The 22,242-nt window shown below is 55.3% G+C and overlaps 1 protein-coding gene across 1 annotated transcript in view; it reads left to right on the forward strand.

The window, feature by feature from the left end:
- The first annotated feature begins 8,572 nt into the window (after positions 1 to 8,572).
- Positions 8,573 to 22,242, forward strand: part of RASA3 (RAS p21 protein activator 3) — a 113,330-nt gene continuing 99,660 nt past the window's right edge. Inside the window, exon 1 of the mRNA XM_032880995.1 lies at positions 8,573 to 8,714. Coding sequence (XP_032736886.1) covers positions 8,660 to 8,714 — 55 coding nt within the window. The 5' untranslated portion in view covers positions 8,573 to 8,659. The remainder of the gene's footprint in view (positions 8,715 to 22,242) is intronic.

The raw sequence follows: 22,242 nt of genomic DNA on the forward strand, positions 1-22,242 counted from the left end.
ATAAGTTTGTGAGTGCAAATGAAGAAGCACGCCGAGGAGAAGTCCACACCAGCAGGCCGGGCTGAAAGCAAACAGCCCCACACCTCCGCAGAGCTGGGTGCTGGGTCTCCATGACTGTCCCTGGGCATCAGCTGCCTGGCCAAGAAGAGCGGCGTCCAGCTGACTGTGGGTCCTGGGACCCGCTCCCCACCCACACGTCTACATCTCCGAAAGGATGAGGAGGCCTGGATGGGAGAGGGCTCTGCTTCCAGCCCCAGAGTCTCGCCGTCTGACTGCATGTGGACAGCCCTGACCTGTGGTGTGGGGTGAGAGGCAGGACTTCTGGGTGACAGCACAGGACCTAAAATGGGAAGAGAGGGCACACTCCCACTCGGACACCAGCTGGTCCCGGGCCCTGGACTCTCCAACGACCCCCCTCTCCTGTCTTCACAATCAAGCACAAGGTGGGATGGGACAGGGGAAGGGACTGTGTAGTGGAGGGCATCTCAGACGGAGTCTCCCAGCTGGCCCCTGCTGAGAAGGGCCGGAGAACTGACCGGAAACGAAGGGCGTGGGTGTGTGGAGCTCGTCAATTTCCACGGTGTGAACTCTGCAAGGCGGGAAGAGAAGCAAGTGACCGTCTGGTGTAGCATTTCCACCACATGATGAGCACCAAGAGCATAGGCGTATGTGGTTTTGTAAGCTTCGTAAGCCTGTATAATTCGATTTTTAATAATGGTTTTATTTAATAATCAGCTAGCAAAACTCCTGAAAATGTACTGGTTGGACCCTGTGAGCTGGTCCCCTCCTGCACTCTAGCGGCTCACTACCTGATTGAGGATCCCGAAATCAATTCCAAATCAAACAAACAAGGGGGAGTTTAAGCGAAGCTAGAATAGAATATAAAATTTTAGGACACATTATATCCAGTCAGGATAGGTATTATCTCATAAAATTTGTGAGAGTCTATCAGGTCATGACCTGAAATGTATTTACGTCTGTGGGTCTTTACTAAGAAGTCTGAGCAGTTCCTGGAATCGGGACCACCAGCTGCATTTCTGTACACTGTGGGTTTCAGAGTGACTGGAGCCGCCCCACCCATCGGTCAGGCTGTAATCTCACTTAGGAGGGTGGCGCTCTAGGGCAAGGAGCTTGGGAATGTCTGCCTGCCCTCCACGGGAGGCTCTGCTGGTGGGGGGGGGGCATGGCGAGGGACCCTTCCCTGGTTCACTGGGCCGGCTGCGGTCAAACCCCCTGGCAGTGTTTGTGAGCAAGGACACTGAGGGCAGAGGGCACCGTTTCCTCAGGTGTGGCTGATAAACAAGAGGTCACGCCCTTCCTGTGGGGAGCCAGAAACCAGCCCCCCAACAGGAGAGGATGTCGGCCCACGTGAGGCTGCTGCAGGAGAGACAGTCACCGAGTTGGTGTCTGCTGCCGTATTGTCCTTCCTTTGGGGTTTTCTTCTTCTTTCGAGAGGACTGCAGATTCACACGCACTATGAGGAGTGACACGAAGATCCCTGGAGCTGGTCACTGTTCCCGCCACTGGCCACATCTTGTGGGACTGTGCTGCCCGTATCCAAGATCCCAGCCAAGTCAGCCTCCAGCCGATCCCACCGACGCAGACGGCACGCTCTGTGTGCACTCGTGTGTGTGCTCAGATCTGTGCGAGTCTGTCACGCCTGGATCCCTGGGGCCACCAGCGCTGCCAAGACACCTGCCAAGACACCAAGGCCCCTGACAGCCCCTGTCCGCTCTCCCCCTCCACAGTGTCATTCCGCAGTGCTGTATAAAAGGGGTCGTGGGGCCCGTGTGACAGGCTGACCTCATTCACGTGAGCAGGTTTTTCCTCTTTGTTGTTGAGTGGAGTTTGGACCTCCCGGCTGTGGAAGGACAGGTTGGAGGCTGTTTGTGGGTTTGCAGATCTCTTGCAGGCTCAGGGAGCCCTGGGGGCTTTGTCTTTGCAGAGGAACGTGGGTCCACAGTCACCTTGGCACCAGAGGCCACACTCAGCACTGGCTCCAAGCACAGCTGGGAGGACAGAGGGGTGGGGGCCTGTGGCAGTGAGCAAGCGAAGGGCTGAGGGGGACGGGGAGCTCGCATCACCTGGGGTTCAGCGCCTTCACAGCACCCTCCAGCTGGAGAGGAAGGAGCCCCACCCTTATGGGGGGGGAGGGGGGAGATGAAAAAGCCACTAGGAGCCCAGGTTGGGGGAGGGGGCTGGCGGAGTCCGGTCTGATCGCCCTGGTCCCAGGCGCCACCTGTCCCCACTTCACAAAGACACTTAGAAATAACCTGGGGCAACCGTTACGTTCACATCAGAGTGTTTGGAAGAGTTGAAATGGGTGGAACGTCACAGCCCACGCGCGGGGTTGAGCAGTCAGTCCCTCCCTTTTCATGCTCGAAGGTACATGAGATGGACCAACACCCACGCGTCCTGTGTTTGCTCCCGAGCCCCCAGCTTTGTCTTTCTTCCTCTCTGTGGTCACTGGCCCCGGGAACACGCACTCTGGCAGATTTTGTTCTCAGCGGCCGCACCATCCACTCCCCCTGGTGCCGCCCACACCCTGAGGCCATGGGGAGTGCGGACTTCCAGGCTCCCCGCTGAGGAGAGGCGCTGCTCCCTGGACCTTCTCTTGTGTTTCTCTGGTTTGCGGGTCCACACTGAGCCGAGCGCAGGCACGGAAACTGTGTGGGTGACTCAAGGCCCTGGGTGAGGGGTGTGCTGTGTTTCTCCCATAATCCCACAGCACCCAGCAGCTTCCAGAGACACGCTGGGCGCTCACTAAAGGCTGAATAAACAAATTGCTAAACAGAGTTACACGTTCCAATTCTTGGGCCGCTGTGCGGGATTGTTTGTAAATGCTAATAAAACCTTGACAGGAGCAGAGAAATAAAAATACTTGTGTTATAATGATGGGCACACATGTATATTTTTGCCCTTTTATTTTTTAAAGACTTAATTAATTAATCAATCAATCTATCTATTTATTTATTTATTTTAGAGAGACTCTGAAGCAGACTCCTCACCAAGCACCAAGCCCAATGCGGGGCTTGTCCTCACTAGTGCATGATCACAACCCAGGCTGAAACCCAGAGCCTGATGCCCAACTGACTGAGCCACCCACGTGCCCCCATTTTGGCCCCTTTAAAGTCTTTCCTATTGTGCTGGGTCTCTGAATCTAATGTCTTACAAAAGGACCAGCTCTTCCCGGGCACTGACACCATCAGTTTGCCTGACGGGACCATGTGGGCAAAAGGTTGAGACTTGCTGCTACGCTTGCTCTGGGTCTCCAGTGCTGGCTCCCTGGAGGACATGTCTGTGGGTTAGACGAATTCCAGAGCCCTGGGATTTTTCTCCTTTGGAGTTTGTGCCATGATCCTGCTGAGTATTGAGAGTCAGAACAGTCTTGACAGCAAATCCCCATCCCAAATGGTGTAAATCAGGAACCCTTTTCCTTTGAGCTTTTTCTGGGACAGGGTTGGGTTAGGGTTGGGGTTTGGGATTGATGGAGGGTTTTTTTTTTTTTTTTTTTTTTTTCTTAGAGAGAGAGAGGCAGAAGGAGAGAGAGAGAGAGAATCTTGAGCAGGTTCCACACCGGGTGCAGAGCCCAAGTGAGGATTTTATTGGTCAGGACGTGGGTCTGGGCTATGTGGATTCTTTAGTCGGTTTGGTTTTACCCAATAAGAATTGGGAAGTTCATTTCTTGCTTTCGTATCTTTCACTTTCGCGGCTGCAGATCCCGGTGGCCCTCCAGCGTGACTCAGGGATCCCGGCCACTTCCCTCTTATCTCTGGGTTTCAATAGGCGTCTTCAGTTGCCACAGCAGGAGGACAGACTGGAAAATATCCCACTTGCTTTTCTCTGCTTCCAGCCAGATAGGATGTCCCTTCCTTCCCGTTTCCAGGCGCACAGTTCCTTGTCTCGCTGTGATGAGGGCGGGTGGGGTGGCCTTCGTGCTCCCCAAGGGCTGGTGGTGTGCGCAGCCTGGCCTACTGGTGCCTCCTCAGGGTGGACAGGCCGAGTGTCCACGCTTGGCCCACTTGCTCTCAGAGCACTAGGCCTGCTTTCTACCAGCCACACACCGTCTGGGCTCTAAGCATCCAGAAGGAATCTTAGTGTAGACGTGTCCACTATCCCGCTTCTGTCCTCTGTGTGGCCCAAGCGACTAATATTGAGAAATGCTCTTCAAAGGTGTGTCAGGGCTCGTCCGTCTAGACTCTCGGAAAGCCCTCTTTCCTGGACGCTCAGGCCTTGAGAGCTGCACTCCATGACTCCCGAGAGCCTGAGCAGACCTTACCCGAGAGTTATGGGTTAACAGTATGTCCCTGAGTTCTCCATGAGGCAGCGGGAGAAGCCAGTACATCTAGTCCACAAGTTTAGTGGAGCTTCTGCTGTCCGCCCGCTGCTGCCGTGAGCATGTCCACGAAGGTCAGTTCCTGAGATTGGAAACCTCCTTCCCTAACGTGCTGAATATCCCCAGGGAAAAAAATTCCATATTGCTTAGTTGGCTATGTTTTTCCAGAAAAACGAATATACTTCCATTTATAAGATAATATAACTGATATGAAATACTGTATTTCCATATTTTCTTTTTCACCTTGACTATCAGGAAACTTGGAGCAGAGCTTTACACTTGTGGCTGTGGCCGTTTCCACTGTCGACATTTGACACAACAGCTTCTTCCTTCAACGCTTTCTTTGCCCCTTTAAAAATCATTCTGTTATATACTGGTCATTTATTTTATGCCACTTCAAATCCTTTGAAAGTATTTTTGTCAAATATGAATAACAGATGATGTAATTATGATGTCCTAGCAATTCATAAATATCTACTTATTGATTGATACTCTTCAAGAAATATTTTTGGGGGGGGTGCAGAAGAGATTCTGTCAAAGAGAGAAAGTTTAACTGTGAGTTATAAACAAAGGAGATTATAGATACTTTCAACAAAACCCTCATCTTTTCCTTTAATCCCCCAATGTTTTCCTGTTTCTTTCTTTCCTTTTTTTTAAGTAGGCTCCACACCCAATGTGGGGCCCAAACTCACAACCCCAAGATCAAGAGTCTCACACACCACTGACTAAGCCAGCCAGGTGCCCCTATCTTCCTGTTCCTTTCCATCAAAACTCTAAAAGAACAGATTTTAATTTAGAAAATTAATGATCACTTCCTTTGTGCAGAACATTTTTGAGAAGACATGGTACTGCACATTTCTTTGGAGGTTGAGTTTTGTTGAGGGAAGAATTCTAAAAGTATGCTGTGTGGATCTCTGTGCTGAGAGGGAAAGAAAAGTACATACTCAGGGACATGATGCCTCACTGATGTGCGGAACCCCTGAATCTCTACAAAGTCATTTCACATCCTCTGAGCACGTGTGTCTTAGAGTGCTTATGTCTCACCAAAGCTTCCAATGAACTGCCAGCTTCTTGCTCATCTGGTGAGACTAAAATGATGTCATCAACATACTGAACCAAATCAACATTCTTTTTTAATTTTTTAAAAGACTTTATTTATTTGACAGAGAAAGAGAGAGACAGCGAGAGAGGAAACACAAGCCGGGGGAGTGGGAGTGGGAGAAACAGGCTCTCCACAGAGCAGGGAGCCCAACACAGGGCTCAATCCCAGGACCCTAGGATCATGACCTGAGCCAAAGGCAGACACTTGACTGAGCCACCCAGGCGCACCCACTTTTTTAAAAAATATTTTATTTATTTACTTATTTGACAGAGAGAGAGAGAGAGAGAGAGAACAAGCAGGCAGAGAGGCAGGCAGAGCAGAGGGAGAAGCAGACTCCCCGTGGAGCAGAGAGCCCATTCTGGGACTCTGAGATCGTGACCAGAGCTGAAGGCAGACAGTTAATCAACTGAGCCCCCCAGGTGTCCCCCAAGTTAACATTCTGAAGCCTGTTCGGATGGTCCAGGTCTCCTTGGACTATACTGTAACAGAGGGCAGGAAAGCCTCCCAGTGGGACAGGTTATGTGTTAGTCTACACCATGTGATGTAAATTGCTTCGGATTCTCCTTCTTGAGGGTGGTGAAGCGTGGACATCTTGGCTCCATGGCCACACACCCTGGCCAGAGTCTGAGGTGGCACAGCAGCTACGGCTGGGACTGCTGTGTGGTTGAGCTGGTCTACTGTCACCACCCAGAACATATCTGGTATCAGAGGGGGAACTGGCCAATGAAATAACCCATGAGTTCTTTAAGGGCAGTCTTGGTCTGTTTCCACAGGATGTGCTATTGTTTTTATTTTCCATCCTAGCACCCTACTTGGCCTTCCTTCCTGGGATGACTCTTCACCCCCACCCCAAGGAACCAATGTGGGCTTTCTGACAACTGTCACATATGTCTGTGTCAATTTTACCTTCAGTGCCAGAGGAAATCAGTGGTAACGGGGAGGGGGGGTGTTCACTGTGAGTCTGCTGGGGCCAGGGCTCCACTCATTCCCTGGACCTCACAAATCTTTTTCTACACATTGGGTCCCTGCGTCTCATGACTTGAAGCCCAGTAGTGTTTGAAATGTCTAGGTGAATGGCCACAGGTGCCTTTGCTGGGGGGAGGTGTCCTAGGGGAACCCTTACCATGCATATGTATTGCCAGCTCCTCTCCCCCACTTGGTGGGCCCTGGGGATGAAAACAGGCTCACATCTGAAAACTGGACAAGGGACTGTGATGTTTTATTGGGCACATTTCTTCAGCTACTGATACCTGTCTTTGATTGCTTTTGGCTGTATGGATGGAACCACCCTCTCATTGGCCGGCAACTGCCTTGCTCCTGACAGCACGTCCTGCTGACCATCTCGGCAGCCCAGTGCAGTTCGAAGAGCCACGGCTGCCACTCCAGTCCTGCTGCTCAGTATAAGATAGCACCTGGCTTGCTTCTGATGGTGAAACACCACGGCTTGGCCTCTAGTATGTCACTATCTGATCACCGGCACTATCAGCGAGCCCAGTGCTGTCTATACCAGCATCTGTACCCTCTGGTCAGTCCTACAATGGCCACCTCTTGGGGAGACTCTCACCTGTACAGTCCTCACCACTTTTTTTTTTTTAAAGATTTTATTTATTTATTTGACAGAGAGAGATCACAAGTAGATGGAGAGGCAGGCAGAGAGAGAGAGAGAGGGAAGCAGGCTCCCCGCTGAGCAGAGAGCCAGATGTGGGACTTGATCCCATGACCCTGAGATCATGACCCGAGCCGAAGGCAGCGGCCTAACCCACTGAGCCACTCAGGCGCCCAGTCCTCACCACTTTTGTCATGAAGTGTCCTCCAGGCTTTCCAGGGAACCTAGTTCGCAACTAGCTTTCCCAATCATAGGAGTGTATTTACTCTCCTTTGTGTCTTCTCTGAGCACTGCGGTGCTTTCCCCTGCTGTCTGCCACGACCATGGCATTCCCACTTAGTGCGGGATATCACTTGTTCGGAGCTTCCAAAAGCCATGCCAGAGGCGCGGGGTACTTGCCAAGTGACAAATCCTCTCCCATAATTGAATGACCCCATATCAGTATACTCTAACCTGATCTACCTTTTTGTTCTCCCTGACCAAATCCAACGTTCTCTGGATCTGGTTTTGGGTTTATTTCCTCCAGCCCTTTGCGCACACGTCCCCTTGGTTGTGAGGCTCCTTTGCAGACAAGACCCTCTTCCTTTGTCTGATCCGGCCTGTCTCCAGTGGGGAGATGGTGACACGGTGGAGGCGTGGAGCTGGAGGCCCCCGGTGGACCACCGTCCTGCACAGGTCTCCGCAGTCACCAGCAAACACAGAGAGAGCATTTGTCTGTAACAGGGAGAGGTGAGCCGCCTCTCAGGTCCAGAAGATTTAGGGATGTCTGGGATTCAGGATTTTGAGTACATTAATCCAGACGACGCTCTTCCAAGCCTCAGGGTCTCCCTCCTTCCCCCGTGCCCCTGCGCTGTCCCACTGCATTCCGCTGCCCGGCTACCCCCAGCCCTCCCATCTGGCTTCCTTCTATCCTGGGCTCCTCGCCCCACCGGGTTCCCCCAATCCTCGCTCCCCCTCCCCCCTCATTTCCTCCATTCCCGCTTCTGGTTCCTCGGCCTCCTCCACCTCCTCGCCCCTCCCCGCCCCTCCCCGCCCCGCCCCCCACCGGGTCCCCCACCGGGGTCTCCCCATCCCTAGCCCCTCCCCGCCCGGTTTCCCCCATTCCCCCTCCTAGCTCCCCCATCCCCGACCCCCACCCCCAGCCAGGTCCCCACCATCCCCTCTCCCGGTTCCCCCCCTCCCGTCTCCTCGGGCCTGCCCCGCACCCGGTTCTCCATCCCTTCTCTCGCCTCCCGGCTCGGTTCTTCCCCATTTCGCGTCCCTCTACCGCCGGGTCCCTTCCGAGCCCTCCCGAGGCCGACTCCGCCCCTCCCCGAGCCTCGGCCAATGTGGAGCTGGCGCTGTTCCGCGGGCGGAGCCGTCTCGCTCCCGCCTCCTAGGCCTCAGCCAATGGGCAGCTGGGGCCGCGCTGCGGGCGGAACCGTCGCGCCCCGCCTCTCTGGAGTCGCGGCCAATGGGGAGCCGGGGCAGGCCGGTGGGCGGGGCGGGGCGGCGGTGGCGCGCGGGGTCTGGCGCAGAGCGCTGGGACTGCGCCGCGGCTCGGGCTGCGGCTGCTCCGCGGGGCTCGGCGCGCGGATCCGGGGAGGCCCGCGGGCTCCCGGGCGGGCGACGCAGCATGGCGGTGGAGGAGGAGGGGCTGCGGGTCTTCCAGAGCGTGAAGATCAAGATCGGTGAGCGCCGCGCGCCCCTCCCCGGCGGCGGGCCTGGCAGCGCGGACGCGGGTGCGGGGCGGTGCGGGGCGGTGCGGGGCGGTGCGGGGCGGGAGCCTGCGGGCGTGCGTGTCCGAGGGCGGCTGGGCGGACCGCGGAGTCGCGTCTCCGCTCCGCGGCTGCCCCCGGACGCTTCCCTCCACGCGTGCCCCGGGGGGCGTGGGCCCGGCTCCGGCTGCGGGCGGTGCGGGGCGCGCGGCCCTGGGGGCGGCTGTGCGTGTTCGCGGCTGTGCGTGCGCGGCCCGCGGCGGATGTGAGCTGCACGCCCGGCCCCAGCTCCTCGCGCGGGGAGGCGGGGAGCGCCCAGGCCCCCTCCGCTGAGACCCGGCCGGAGGGGCTCAGGGCCACCGGCGCCTGCCGTGCAGGCCGCGTCGCGGTCCGGGCCTGGGGAGGGCGTGAAATGCGGATTCCGGGGCGGGCTGGAGGCTCGTCCGCACTTGCTGGGCGGTCCCGAGAGGCCCGCGTCTGCCCGCCGCTGTTTGTCTCCGGAGGGCGGTGGGCAAGTGCTTTGCCTCCTAAAAACAAGATCATTGTCCGGAGTGACGGTCACACAGCGATGCCGTAAACGTCCCGGGAGAGAGAACAGCCTTCGGCGGACCCGCAGTGTTGCTCGTCCTCGGGGTCCCCTCGCGTCCGCGGTCCCTGCTCTCCCCACGTGAAAAGGGGCCGCTGGGAACAGAGCCAGGCACCCAGGGACTGTCCGTTGTTGATGACATTTGATGCTGCCGGAGGAATTCCAGCCGCCCCAATCCGCGTGTCGTTTCCTGTCGGCTTTATTTTGGTTCGAGGATCATCGCCGAGACACGGTGGATACTTGGCGGAGAAGCACCGGGGATTGGATGTAGCAGATCTTTGGGCTCCAGTCTGCCTGCAGCCGATTTCTCGTGTTCACTTGCGTGAAATCTGCTGTCACTTTCATACGGAGAGATTCCTCGGGGCGAGCCGCTGAAGCGGGGGCAGGAACACTGCCTCTGCCATGGTCCTCCGGCCCAGAGCCCTCATTCAGCGCCCGGGAGAGTGAGGGACATCTCCCCGGAGGGTTCCAGATGCTTCCTGGATCAAGGGAGCAGGAGGGGGACCTGGGCGTGGGGGTCTGGTTGTGGAGGAGTGTGCCAGGTTTTCTGCGTACAGCAGGAAGGAGTGGGTCTGAGGACCTTGTGGTTCAGGCCAGGCACTGCCATTCTGACATTCAATTCCAGGAGAGTTCTGGAACAGTGGTGTTGATTTCTTTCCAGAGTGGTACAGTATAGGAAGCAGGGGAGTGAGGAGACCCCCAGAGATGCGGGAGAGCAGCCCCACTAGCCTTGTCTGTGGGTGGTGGAAGGAAGAGGGTTTGGAGACACCGCTTGGTTAGGCTTTCTGTGTTTTGTGTTCCACTTTCAACGAGGGAGAGAACCACCCAGCTCAGCTTTGGAGTAGTGCAGTGATGGAAACATCTGCCATCTCTAACCCCAAGGGGAAAAGGTGCTGTTGGGAGCTTTGGAGCCCCTTCCCCAGGTCTGAGGGCTGTAGCAGTGAGAACAGAACCAGCGTCCAACTCCCTGGGTGTTGTTCCATCTCCAAGAAGCTCTTATCTCTCTCTCCTCTGAGGGTCCTCATCACAGTGCACAATCCTGAGCTGTAAGAGGGAGATACAATGTCTCCCCTTTTTATCCGGGGTGGTCAGAGAGCAAGGGGCTACACACAGCACGGCAAGGCATACTTCTGTGTTTGGGTGGTCTCGGCCGGGCTTCTGAGTTTGAGGCTGGGCTGCAGCCCTGAGGGTGAACTGGGTGCACTGGGTTGAAGCTTAGTCTCATCTGACTCGAGGGAAAGCCTTTAATAGAATGGGATCAGGATGGTTCTGGGCATGGAAGGTGGTGTGCTGAGCTCTTGATTTCTCTCCTTGGTTGTCTGTTGTGGCCAGTGTTGCCTCTGACTTGCCTGAATGCCCTGGTCTTAAAGGCACAAGATGACGAGAAACACCAGAGTTGATCTGGGAGAGCAGACACGCATGAGTCATACACACGCATGGTCACATGCACACTGGCCTCTCCTCGTTCGGGGACACACTGGCCAGGCCGTCCATTCATCTCTGAACGTTGTCTCCGGGCTAGCTGGCTGCACGCCCTTGTGCTCTTGGCTGGCTGGCTGGCCCAGAGCAAGTGGCCTCCCCGTCCATAGCCTCATTTTTCCATTTGCAAGATGCATGCAGTAATTGTCTGCTGCATCCGGTGGGGGCGCACAAGACGGGATTGTTCTGGCTGGCATTAATGCGCACCCCTCACTGTCAGAAAACAGAGAAAGAAAATTCCTCCCTGAAGTTAGACCAGTAAGCAATGTCACTACTCCTGTTGCTAAGAAAAAAGGCAGAACATTTTTGCAGGGATGAAGAGTGTTTTAGGTATTAGGGCCTTGGCCTTTAATTCTTAAATAGTTTTGGATTGTGTGGTGGTCCTTGTCTCATTGACAGGCGAAGGCTGGGGACAATGGGAACAATCTGTTCCTTGTTCTCCTCTCCCCTTTCTCTCGCCCTTCCACCTTTTGCAAAAGCCAAATCAGACTGAGGCATTTTTATTGTAACTGTTCTGAGTCCTTGTCTTGAAGAACCTGTTGCTTTCTCCACTGAAATCTTGCAGGTGTTTTGGGTAGTTCTTCCACACACTTAAAAATCTGAAACATTGTCTACCTTTGGGAACAATTGTTACTGTTTTTGCACTAGTATCTCTTGTGGGCTAAGGCCAAATGCACTTCCTCTGAGGTGGTAACTTTGAGGAAGTTGCTTCTCTGACTTTCCATGAGTCAGGGCCTTGGTGCCAGAGGGGAAGCAGCTTGACGACTGTGGGTAGGGAGTGTGCCGGGGACCACAGCCAGAGCTCTTCTGTGTTATTTTGGACATGACGCCCCTTTAGGCATTGTGGTATAGCCTTGCTTCCCAGGGGTATGTTCTTTTCCCATAATAATTACCTCTGGTTTTTAAAAGTATCATCTTATAAAGTGTTCAATTAAGAGCAATATACAAAGGTTTTTCTCTCGAGCTAGAAAAAAAAAATCCTATCCTTGAACTCAAGAGTGAGAAAAGCCCTCTTGCCCTGTTAATGGTTTTCATCATCAGGCTTGAGGGCCCAGTTTGGATCTGCTTGGTGTGTTGGCGTGTATGTGCCGTATGAGGCCACTCTGCCTGATTCCTTGCCACAGGATTCCCTCTCTTCCCTGTTTGTCCCTTCCATCTCCATGGAGCCTCTCAGGCTCCGCTGGGCTCCGGCCCTCAGTGTTCCTGCTCTGTAAGATTACAACTTGTCCGGCCGAGAAGATCGATGGCACATCAGAACTGACAGCTCCTCCTACTCAGAAAAACGTGGCCCTGCAGGGTGTGGGTGCTGTGGGCCCAGGCGAGCCTGCCCCAGCCTTGTGCCTTCCCTCCAGCCAGACACAAACACGATCCCACCAGAACAGGAGGTCCCTTGGCAGGGAACTGAGGGAGGTGAGAGCAGGAAATCGTGGCTGAGGGTCTCTGGCCGCACCTCCCCTGGCCAGATGGCTGCTTTGGAGGAGTGTGGCGGAGATGGCCCAGACCGCAGGGGCTCTGTTAAAAGTGGGATCTTTAAGCAGATTTCCTACATGGGAAGCAGTACTGTGCTCCTCACGGGGTCCTGTAAGGGTCAGAGGTGGTGGCGGCCTGCTTGCTAAGTTAGAGTAGTTATTGTTGGTAGTAGGGTCTTCATGGGGCTAGGAAGATGTGGTTTTCCCAATGAGAGAAAACATTTTGTGAATATAAGGCAGTGACATCAGTGATGTTGGCTTTTTCATTGTGTGTGTGTTTGCCAGTGGGCGAAGGGGCAGGCCCCACACACGGCTCTTGGCATCAGGGATTCTGTATTCTCTTGAGCACTCTGATGCTAAAATTAACCTGGATATTCTATTAACCGAGCTCAGCTAGCTGCCTGTGCTATTTTTAACCCCTAAGGACTAGTGTGCAGATCCGGGGTATGTCGGGGGAGCAGCCGGGCTCAGGGGCCAAGCGTGATTTTAGTTCGCGTCTCCGGGTTTTACGTGGGAAGGCCTGGGCTTGCTGTGCCCGTGTGTGGTGTGGGCAGAGTTGCAGACTCTCAGGATCTGGTTTGCAGGTGTTATGTCATTTTCGTGCACGTTCTCACGAGTCTGTGACGTTGAAGTTGAGGAAGGGAGACCCACATGACTTCGTTTACCTGCCCAGAGTCACCGAGCCTGTACGAGTGGAGCTGGGATTTACGCTGATGCTGATGGTCTTGATCTCACCACTTATCCCGCTCTGGCTTTCTGTGTGACCCTGGATTTGAATGGTGGGGTACAGTGAAGGGCTGGGAAAGACAGAAGTGGTGATTTCTGGGGTCAAGAGGTAACAGGACCACTGTCTTTTGGGGCTGGAGGCCCAGGGCACTGCCCTTGCTGTCCTGAGCCTTATAGTCACTGCCTGGGGCTTCCAGGGCGGATGTTGGAGAGGCGAGGAATTGTGGAGATGTGGTCTTGAACAGAAATCCAGGGATGGTTTGTTGAGCAGGGCCACTGGCAACACTTACGCTTTGGGAAAAGGCGTCGGGCAGTTGAGCAGAGCACGGATTCCTGTGGGCGGACTCATGTGGCGGGAAGGTCGCATTTGGAAGGAGCGTTCAGATTTGCTTCTCTGAAACTAGTGAGGCCTCCAAGCATATAGGCAGTCACACCTCCCTGAAGGCATTGGGGAATCAGAGCATCAGCTTGTCATGTTTTCGTTATGTTTGGAGAGGAGACGGATGTATTTGCCGGAAGCAAACAGAAGCAGTAGCTGCGAACACCTGAGAGTTGAGATTTGCAAGTTGCCCTTGAAAGTGAGGCTGTGAGTGCACCTCCCCCTTCCTAGTGACCCTGGAGGTGGGTTCCTGCTGTCGGAGGCACAGGAGAGTTCAGTCAGGCGGTGGGAGGGACAGGCGCCCCCGGGAGCCTGCCAGGAGAGGCAGGCGTGACTGACAGCACCTGGGGGCCTGGACCCAGGACTGTCTTTCTCACTAATTCTACAACTTGAGGCAAATCTTCTAAACCCTGTCTGCCTCAGTTTCTTTGTCCAAGTGGAGAGTAAGGCCTTTTTTGTGGCGTTAGTAAGCCTGTGTGAGCAAGGGCACTTGCCCGCTCCATTTCTCTAGGCAGGAAGGGGTGACTTCCAGGCCAGTCTGTGGCTGTTCTGTTAGTCATGGGACATAGTGGCGTTCCCACTGTAGCTGGGTGCATCAGTTAAGAGAGAGCTGGACTTCAGGTGTGTGTTTGCACATGGGTGAGGTCAGGAAAGGTGTAGGGAGAAAGTGGCTGTGAGCTGGCCTTAGTTTTTGAGAAGGGGGGAGCCAGTGTGTGGTGTAGATCTGCACAGATGCCACTGGGGGGACAGTGTGGTGGCCGGCGCGGCTGGCATGGCCGGTGCTGTGTGTGGCTGGTCCTCGGGTCTCAGGGTGAGCCTTGTGGGGACTTGATGTTCTGTCTTTCAGGGGTGGCTGCTCCTGCAAGGTCTGAGGCTCGAGAACAGAGGGGGACCCCCGTGCTTGAGCAGGGGTCTTCCCTGATGGTCTGGTCTTCTGCACCCTGATGCTGGAGAGGGGGTCTGTGTCTGCGGGGGGGACACTATGACGGACTGATGTGCGCTAAGCAGCGGGTAGTTGTGTGCAGGAGTGATCTGGCACACGGCATGATCTGCTAGCAAATGGACACTAGTGAAGAGTGGACAAAGTAAACTCCGACCGAAAGGGTGATTGTACCGTGGGGCTTCCCGAGTGTGGGAGTCCATGCAGCTTCCAGAGGGAAGAGTTAGAGCCAGGCCGGGGTGGGTGACACGCAGGAAGCTCCAAGGGGCGGGCCTAGAAAGAAAAACAAAACGCAGAAAAATCTACCTAAGGTCACCCCTCAAAGAACAGTCAAATGGAGACACACATGCATGGCTGTGGACATAGAGGCACACACAGCCTGCCAGCCGGACCGCTGTGGCGGGCAGCGTGGAAGCCGAGGCCGGCGGAGCCGAGAAGAGCCGCCTTGGAAGCTCGAGGGTATTGCCGTGAGGCACACGTAGAATTACACAGATAGACGGGCACGTGAAGAGCTTAAAAATCACTCAGTGGGTTGAAGCCTCTGCCTTCGGCTCAGGTCATGATCCCAGGGTCCTGGGATGGAGCCCGGCGTGGGCTCTCTGCTCGGGGGGGGGGAGCCTGCTTCCCCTCCTCTCTCTGCCTGCTTGTTATCTCTCTCTGTCAAATAAATAAATAAAATCTTAAAAAAAAAATAAATGGAAAGAATAACCTTTCGGAGAGGAAAGGCCCAGAAAGGTAAAACGATTGGCCTCGATTGCTGACAGGTGCGGGAGTGCTGGGAGCGGGGCCGCCGTCGGAGTCCGGAGACGGCGGACCCGGTGCTGGAGCGAAGGTGGCGCTGGGGGAGCGCAGGGCGGGGCCGCTGGTGAGTGTCCTCAGGTCGCTCCGTGTGGAGAGCCGGACGCAGATGGAAGGGAGTTTGAAGTGATGTCCTCCACGACAGGGGGCCCGCACTGTTCTCGAAGCGTGAGGCGGCGTGGGGAAGGACCGGTGAACACGTTCAGACTCCCGCGCAGTCCGGGTCCCGTTACCGCCCTTAGAAATCAGGAGAGGAGCGTCCCCGGTCCCGGCTGCCCGGCCTGCGCCGCGGCCGGACGCAAGGTTCGTCGGGTCAACCCTCGGGCCCACCCGGGCCTCAGCGTCTGGACAGGTTTTGGTTGGAGTGTATGTTTTGTCTTTGCTAGGAGTGGTGGGCCATCAAGCCGACTGTGGGACCAAAGATAGTGATTCCTTGTTTGACGAGGTGTGTTTCTGCTCAGGGCTGGACTCCCCGGGGCTGTGGGTCTGTCCGTTCTGAAATTTAGCATTGCCGGCTTCAGTTTTCTTTTTTTTAGAAAGAGAAAGAGCACATGAGTGTGCGCACCAGCACTTGTGGACAGGGAGGGGCAGAGCGAGAGAGAGAGGGGGAGAAGCAGTTCCTTGCTCAGTGAGGAGCCTGACCCAGGATTTGATCTCACAACCCTGAGATCATGACCAGAGCCGAAATCAAGAGTCAGATGCTTAACTGACTGAGACACCAAGGTGCTCCTGGTTTCAGTTTTCCAGTAAGCCTCACCCCTCTCTGGGGACTGCTGCATCCCGATACAGCTGGTCAGTTATTCTGCATGTCACATTTGAACCACACGTGGTGCATCTCACACACAAACCACATGGCACATCTCACATATGAGCCACACATGGTGCATCTCACACATCTGAGCCACACGTGGTGTAGCTCACACATCTGAACCACATGTGGTACAGCTGACACATGAGCCACATGGTACATCTCACATCTGACCCACACGTGGTACGTCTTGCACATCTGAGCCACACGTGGTACAACTCACACATCTGAACCACACGGTGCATCTCACACATGAGCCACACGTGGTGCATCTCACACACGAGCCACACGTGCTGCATCTCACACATCTGAACCACACGTGATACATCTCACACACAAGCCACACGTGGTACATCTCTCATCTGACCCACACGTGGTAGTCTTGCACATCTGAGCCACACGTGGTACAACTCACACATCTGAACCACACAGTGCATCTCACACAGGAGCCACACGTGGTGCATCTCACACACAAGCCACACGTGCTGCATCTCTCATCTGAACCACATGGTGAGGGGCAGCACACTCCTCTGAAGGAGGCCGGAGGCTGTGCTCAAGTTACGCAGTAAAACAGAACTTTTTCTAGAAACAGAACGGTACCCTTCACTCCTTAGTTTGTCAAGGAAGGACTCTCGTGGCTGTTTTTTCCTCTTCACATTGTTTCTGTTCCTGTTATCCAAAATGTGAAGCATTATTCTGTGTTGGCCCCCGTTGCCAGTGGGATAAAACCCAAAGGTAAGCGAAGTGGCCAGATCTTTCTTCGACTCAGGGGTAACTCGGCCTGGAGACCGTGGCTGGGGCTGCCCCTCCCCTCAGGCCAGCCAGCCCCCATGTCCTCTGCAGCTGCAGTTGCCTCCGGGGTGCCCTTAACACCAGGAGCAGGACCTGGTCACCAGGCTTTTCTTGAGAACCACCTTCCCCCTTTCTCAGTCTCTAGGGTGGGCGGCCTCCTGGGATGGGGGTCTGGCTTCTGGAGTCTTCAGGACATTTAGCAGAGTTGAGAGTGTTCATCGTCTGTGTATTTCTTTCTGGAGCTTTGTTTTTGGGATGCCACGATTTTCTGAGTTACGGTGTGGGCCCAGTTGGGTGTGCCCTCCGTGTGGACCAGTTGTCTCGTGTGCTGGCTGCGTCAGGGCTGATTCCTCCTTTCTTGTCCTGTCCATCCTCATAAAAATGCACCCTGTGGGTGAGGACTGTGACGTGTGCCTTGAGATCTCTGTGGCTTTGTTGTATGTTTCCTTTCGTCTGAGGAAAAAGATTCGTTTTCCTTTTTTAGCTCTTGTGGTTTCTGTTTTCAGTCCTGAATCCACTTCTGGGAGGTACAAGAGCAGAAGGTCTGTTTGATTTTGTCTGTTTTCAGTCCACTGGATTGGTCACTGGTTAGGGAGCTGCAAACACACTGTCCGATCTTCTAACGACTCTGTGCAGTGTACAGGACAGATACTCTAACCGGCTCCCACCTCTGAGGCTCGGAGAAGCTGGTGACTTTTCCGAAAGCACACTAGCAAGAGAGCCTGTGGCTGCCCAGTTGGCTCGTGATGGACTTGCCACGTCCAAGACCCAGCACTTTTGTGGTTCGGGTGGAGCTGCCTTCTTGGGTGTGTTACCAAATTACTTCCTCAGACAGGAGATAGCTGCCTTCCCACCCATGCCTACCTCCTTAGCGAACCCTTAAATGAGCACCGAGGGGACTTAGCAGAATGAGCCCGTCATGTGAATGTGTGGCTAGCCAGGGGCTCAGAGCCTGCTGACCCACTTCCCTGCTGAGTCGGGTCTTGAGCTGCCTGGAGCACCTGAGACCTGCTTCAGAAGAAGGTGTTCCCATGGGCAGCCCTTCTTCTCCCTGACTCCCGCCCTCAGGCTTCTGTCTGATCATCCCTCCTCCTGGTCGGGTGCTCCCACTCTCCCCACCCCCCCAGGTGCCGACCTTACCTAGTGCAGGGAAAGCTCTCTGGGTGAGGCAGGCAGAGAAGGTGTGGCTTTGCGGCAGGTGGAAGATGGGTCCAGTGGGGCTGTTAAACTCGGACGCTTCAGAGGGTAGGTCAGCCCCAAGCCCCTAAGCCTCGGAGCACCTGCTTATTTTGGCCCAGATAAACTGGGGTTTTCCAAGTCTGGGGTCAGACAGAGATCCAGGAATATGAGTTGGTTCTGGAAAACCCATCAGTGTGAAGACCCTAGGGGACCTGGCCAAGCCCTCTACTTGTTTTGAGGTCTGGGGTGTGTGCTGTGACCCGGCTGGTTTTCCCATGGTCTTTGGGGTGAGAGTCCCACTGGGGAATTCCAGACCATGTGGGGCTGAGGCTGGCAAGCCCTGTTTATGCATGAGGCCCTGCCAGTCTGTCCTGGGGCTGACCGCCAGGCATAGTTTTTTTTGTTTTTTTTTTTTTAAGATTTTACTGATTTATTTGACAGAGAGAGAAAAAACATGAGCAAGGGGAGCGGCACGCAGAGGGAGAGGGAGAAGCAGGCTCCCCACTGAATAGGGAGCCCGATGTGGGGCTCGATCCCAGGACCCTGGGCTCAGGACCTGAGCCAAAGGCTGATGCTTAATGACTGAGCCCCCCATGTATCCCCCCACGAGTACTTTTTTACTTAGGAACAATAATTGGCTGTTTTATTACTTGACAGGGGTGAGTTTCAAGGGCAGTTAACTCTGCCCGTATGATGTTTACGTGGGAGATCCTTAGCACCAACATGCAGTATGTCCAGGAGTTGGTCAGACTTACACAGGTGTTCTGGAACTTTCTTCATGGCTACATCCCATGGGGAGGAGGGTTTGAGGGAGGCAGTCATCCATCTGTACTTTCCTATGAGGCCGCCTCCTGTTGGAACATGGTTTTTTGTGTGCACACACAGATGTGCACAGAACACACGCATGTTTGCACACATGTACACACACAGGCACACGACAGAACACACGCACGTGTGCATAGAACACATGTTTGCACACATGTAGACACACGTGCACAGCACACTTACATGCGCACGTGCATACACATGGGCACACTGCATTTGCACACACACAGAGCACACACAGGTGCACACATGTGTACTGGCACACTATACACACATGCACAGAACACACAGGTAACACGTGTACACGTGGGCGCACTATACTCACATACATGCACAGACCACAGGTGCACACATGTGTATACATGGGCACACTCTATACACATGCATACGCACAGAATACACTCACAGGTGCACACGCAGATGCACCGATGTACACACGTGGCCCACCACACACACACAGACACATGGGCACACACCACTCACACACACACGGGGCCCTGTGGCCTGTCTCGGGGTAGAGGTGCCTGACGCCGTGTGCCCGGTGTGGTGGGAGGCTGGGGCATAAGGGAGGCTCACAGCCCTTGTGACGGCTCTGTCCCCTGCTGAGATCTGTGGCCCTGGGGCCTGGCCACACAGGGCGTGGTGGGCTGCGTGCGTTTAAGAGGAGCTCCTGTCTCTCAAGCAGCCCTGTCCTTTTTCTTCTGTTTGACATGGTAGAGACCACAGATGCGCTGCAGCGAGTCCCATGGCCCCACGAGTTGCTCCCAGGGGGCTGTGGGTGAGTTCTGGGGGCACCCTGGTCTCTGTGCTTGGACCCCTACCTTTCCACTTTCTATGACTTGAGGGTTTTTCTGCAGTTGCTTTTGAGTCTTTAATTTTTTGTATTTGAATCAGAAGACTTTCGCTTCCCGGGCCCACGGGCTGGGCCTGTTTGTCAGCCGGCTGCTCTCGGGCCTCCCCGTCTGACGGGCTCCGGGGACTCTGGCTGGGCAGAGCCACTCGGGGGGGTACAGCGGAACGAGCAGAAGGGGGCCGCTGCTGGCGCTGGCACCGGGGCCGCAGACGCTGAGCTGCGCCCGCGGGACGTCTGCTGGCGCCGAGGAGAAGGCGGTCCTTGGGCAGTTCTGTGGGTTTGGATGAGAAGGTCCTTTTGCGTTTTCACCCGGGGCAGGTGCACACACGGGCTCTTGTGCCCCTCCAGGCTCGTGGGGGCAAACCTGGAGCCAGGCTGCTGGGGGAGCCTCTTCTCACCCCTCCCGAGTGGCCGCCAGTGCACACACATCTGGGAGAGGCGAAGCCTGGCCAGGGTGACGATTTCGCGTTTCCCCCGAGCTGGGTCTGCTGCACACGGTGACTCCTTGAGCAGTCGTGGGAGGGATGGTCAGGAGACCTCGCTTGGCTTCCTGAGCCCCCGGCTGGCCCCGTCCGTCTGGGATCTGCGGCATTCCTTTCTCCCTTCATCACTTCCTGCTCTGCTCAGCTTGCGACAAGTATTTGGAGAAAGAGTTTCTCAGCATTTGGACCCAAGAGTGTGTTTATGCACGTCCTGACTGGAAATAAAGGGTCACATGGAAAGAAAAAAACCACTTGTCGTTATGTTTTTGCTCAGTATCTTGATTTTCTATTTGTTATTGTTTCATCAAGTGTTTTCCAGTGATCCCTTCAGGGAACCCCTTTCCTGTCCTCCTGGACCGGCGGATCCTCGAGTCACAGGAGCAGAGGGGCTGGTCAGGAGGAAGCCAGAGGGGCAGGCACCATGGTCCCAGGAGCTGGACGCTTCCTGCCCGTTCACGCAGCCGTCGTTCACTCCGATTGGGGTCACTTAAATTCGGCCTCTCTCCTTTGGGGACGCGCCGCTGCCGCGCTCGTTCCCCAGCCCGCGTCGGCTTCCCCGTGGGCACCCGCAGGAGGACCGCGGGTGCTGCGAACCCAGGGGCGCCGGCGTAAGCACGAGGTGCCTGTTGGCCTTCAGCCGCCGGGTTTCTGCGGCTCGGCCTCGCTCCGGGAGCTGGCGCGGAATTCCCTCTTGCTGTGGCCTCAAAGCGGTGATGGCATCTTCAGATAAAGTAGCTCAGGAGTCCCCAGGAAGTCTCCTGTGCCCCGGGGGTGGGCGCTGCTGCGGGGCGTGGCAGGGCGCGCTGAGTCTCCGCGTGGGGCCGGGGCAGGCCCCGAGGGGTGGCATCCACAAGTGGGTGTGAGACCGAAGGCTTTTCACGTCACCACAGGCGATGGAGGAACTTCAACTTGATGTGTCAATCACAAATGCTAGTTGGGAAAAAGCTGGTTTTCAGAAGATTTTCTCCTGCTGTACACGCTCGCAGGCGGCTTGGGTGGCGATTCTGAGTCACACGGGTCAACTGTTGAGGAAGTCAGCGCGTGGGGTCTGCTGTTTCGGGTGGCTTCTCGCCCACTGGATGCCACCATCGGATGCTTCTATGGGGCTGTGGGGCTGGTGCACAGGGTATGTCTCGGCACATGGAGAAAACACGGGCCTCGATTTCTGGGTTTGTATGGCGTGAAGGGTAAGACATAGTGTCGTATTTATGGGGTTAGTGATAACGGGACCGTTCCAGTTTTGGGGAGACGAGATTTCCTTTGTGCTGAGGAGACCAGGATGGGTCTGAGCGGCTCCTCCTGCCCTCTGGGGAGTGTACGCCCTCGTGGGATGCCCAAACCAGTGGAGGTCAGTTTTAACTGTGCACAGTGGTCCCCATGTATGAGAAGAGCACTTACTTTCATTTTTAGAAATAAATTTAAAATCAACTCCGTGTTTTACCTATTCTGAGATTTCATCTGTTCGAAGTGCAGTTTCCCCCACAGCTCCCAGCTCTGAAGATTTGCTTCCCCTTCCTTGGAAGCAGGTGACAGCGGCCTGCCTTACATCAGCAGCTTCTCGGGCTCCTTGAGATGGCGAGGGTCTCTCTGGGACACTGGGAGCAGGGAGGGCAAGGGACCGGGTCTAGAGATTGACCGGGAGGCCCAATCGGACACTGTTTTGTACATTCATATTTACATATGTGCGTTTCGGACTTGCGGACTCTCTTTGGCTACAGTAGGGCCTGCAGGACGGGGGAGGGTGGCACGGCACAGCTGAGACCCACGGGCAACAGGCGGTGCCCAGACACGGATTTTGGTCCTCTGTGGCTTTCTCCTCTCCATAGTCGTCTGTGGTTCGCAGGGCCCTTAGTGGGAGGGCAAGGGAGGGAGAGTGAGAATGCAGACATTCCAGGTGCTTCAGAAACAAGGCTCCCAACTGGGGAAGTGGGGGAACAGCAAGGCTTGCCCCCTTCTGGGAGGTCCTCCTGGTCCTGGGGTTTCCCAAGAGTCTTGGCCCCTTGGCCATGAGTGATAGCATAGTGGGGAGGCCTAGTGCTATCTCCCTGGCACCCCAGCCCCCCAGCTTCCTGGGTTTTTGCTCAGCACTACTCAAGTCCTCGATCCTGTGAAGGGAGTGGAAAACCGGAGGAGGGAGGGGCCCTGTGAATTTTTCTTACACTATTCTTGGGCGACTCGTGAATCT

This window comes from Lontra canadensis, unplaced genomic scaffold (assembly GCF_010015895.1).
Source record: "Lontra canadensis isolate GAN:19392208 unplaced genomic scaffold, GSC_riverotter_1.0 scaffold73, whole genome shotgun sequence".
NCBI classification, from domain to species: domain Eukaryota; kingdom Metazoa; phylum Chordata; class Mammalia; order Carnivora; family Mustelidae; genus Lontra; species Lontra canadensis.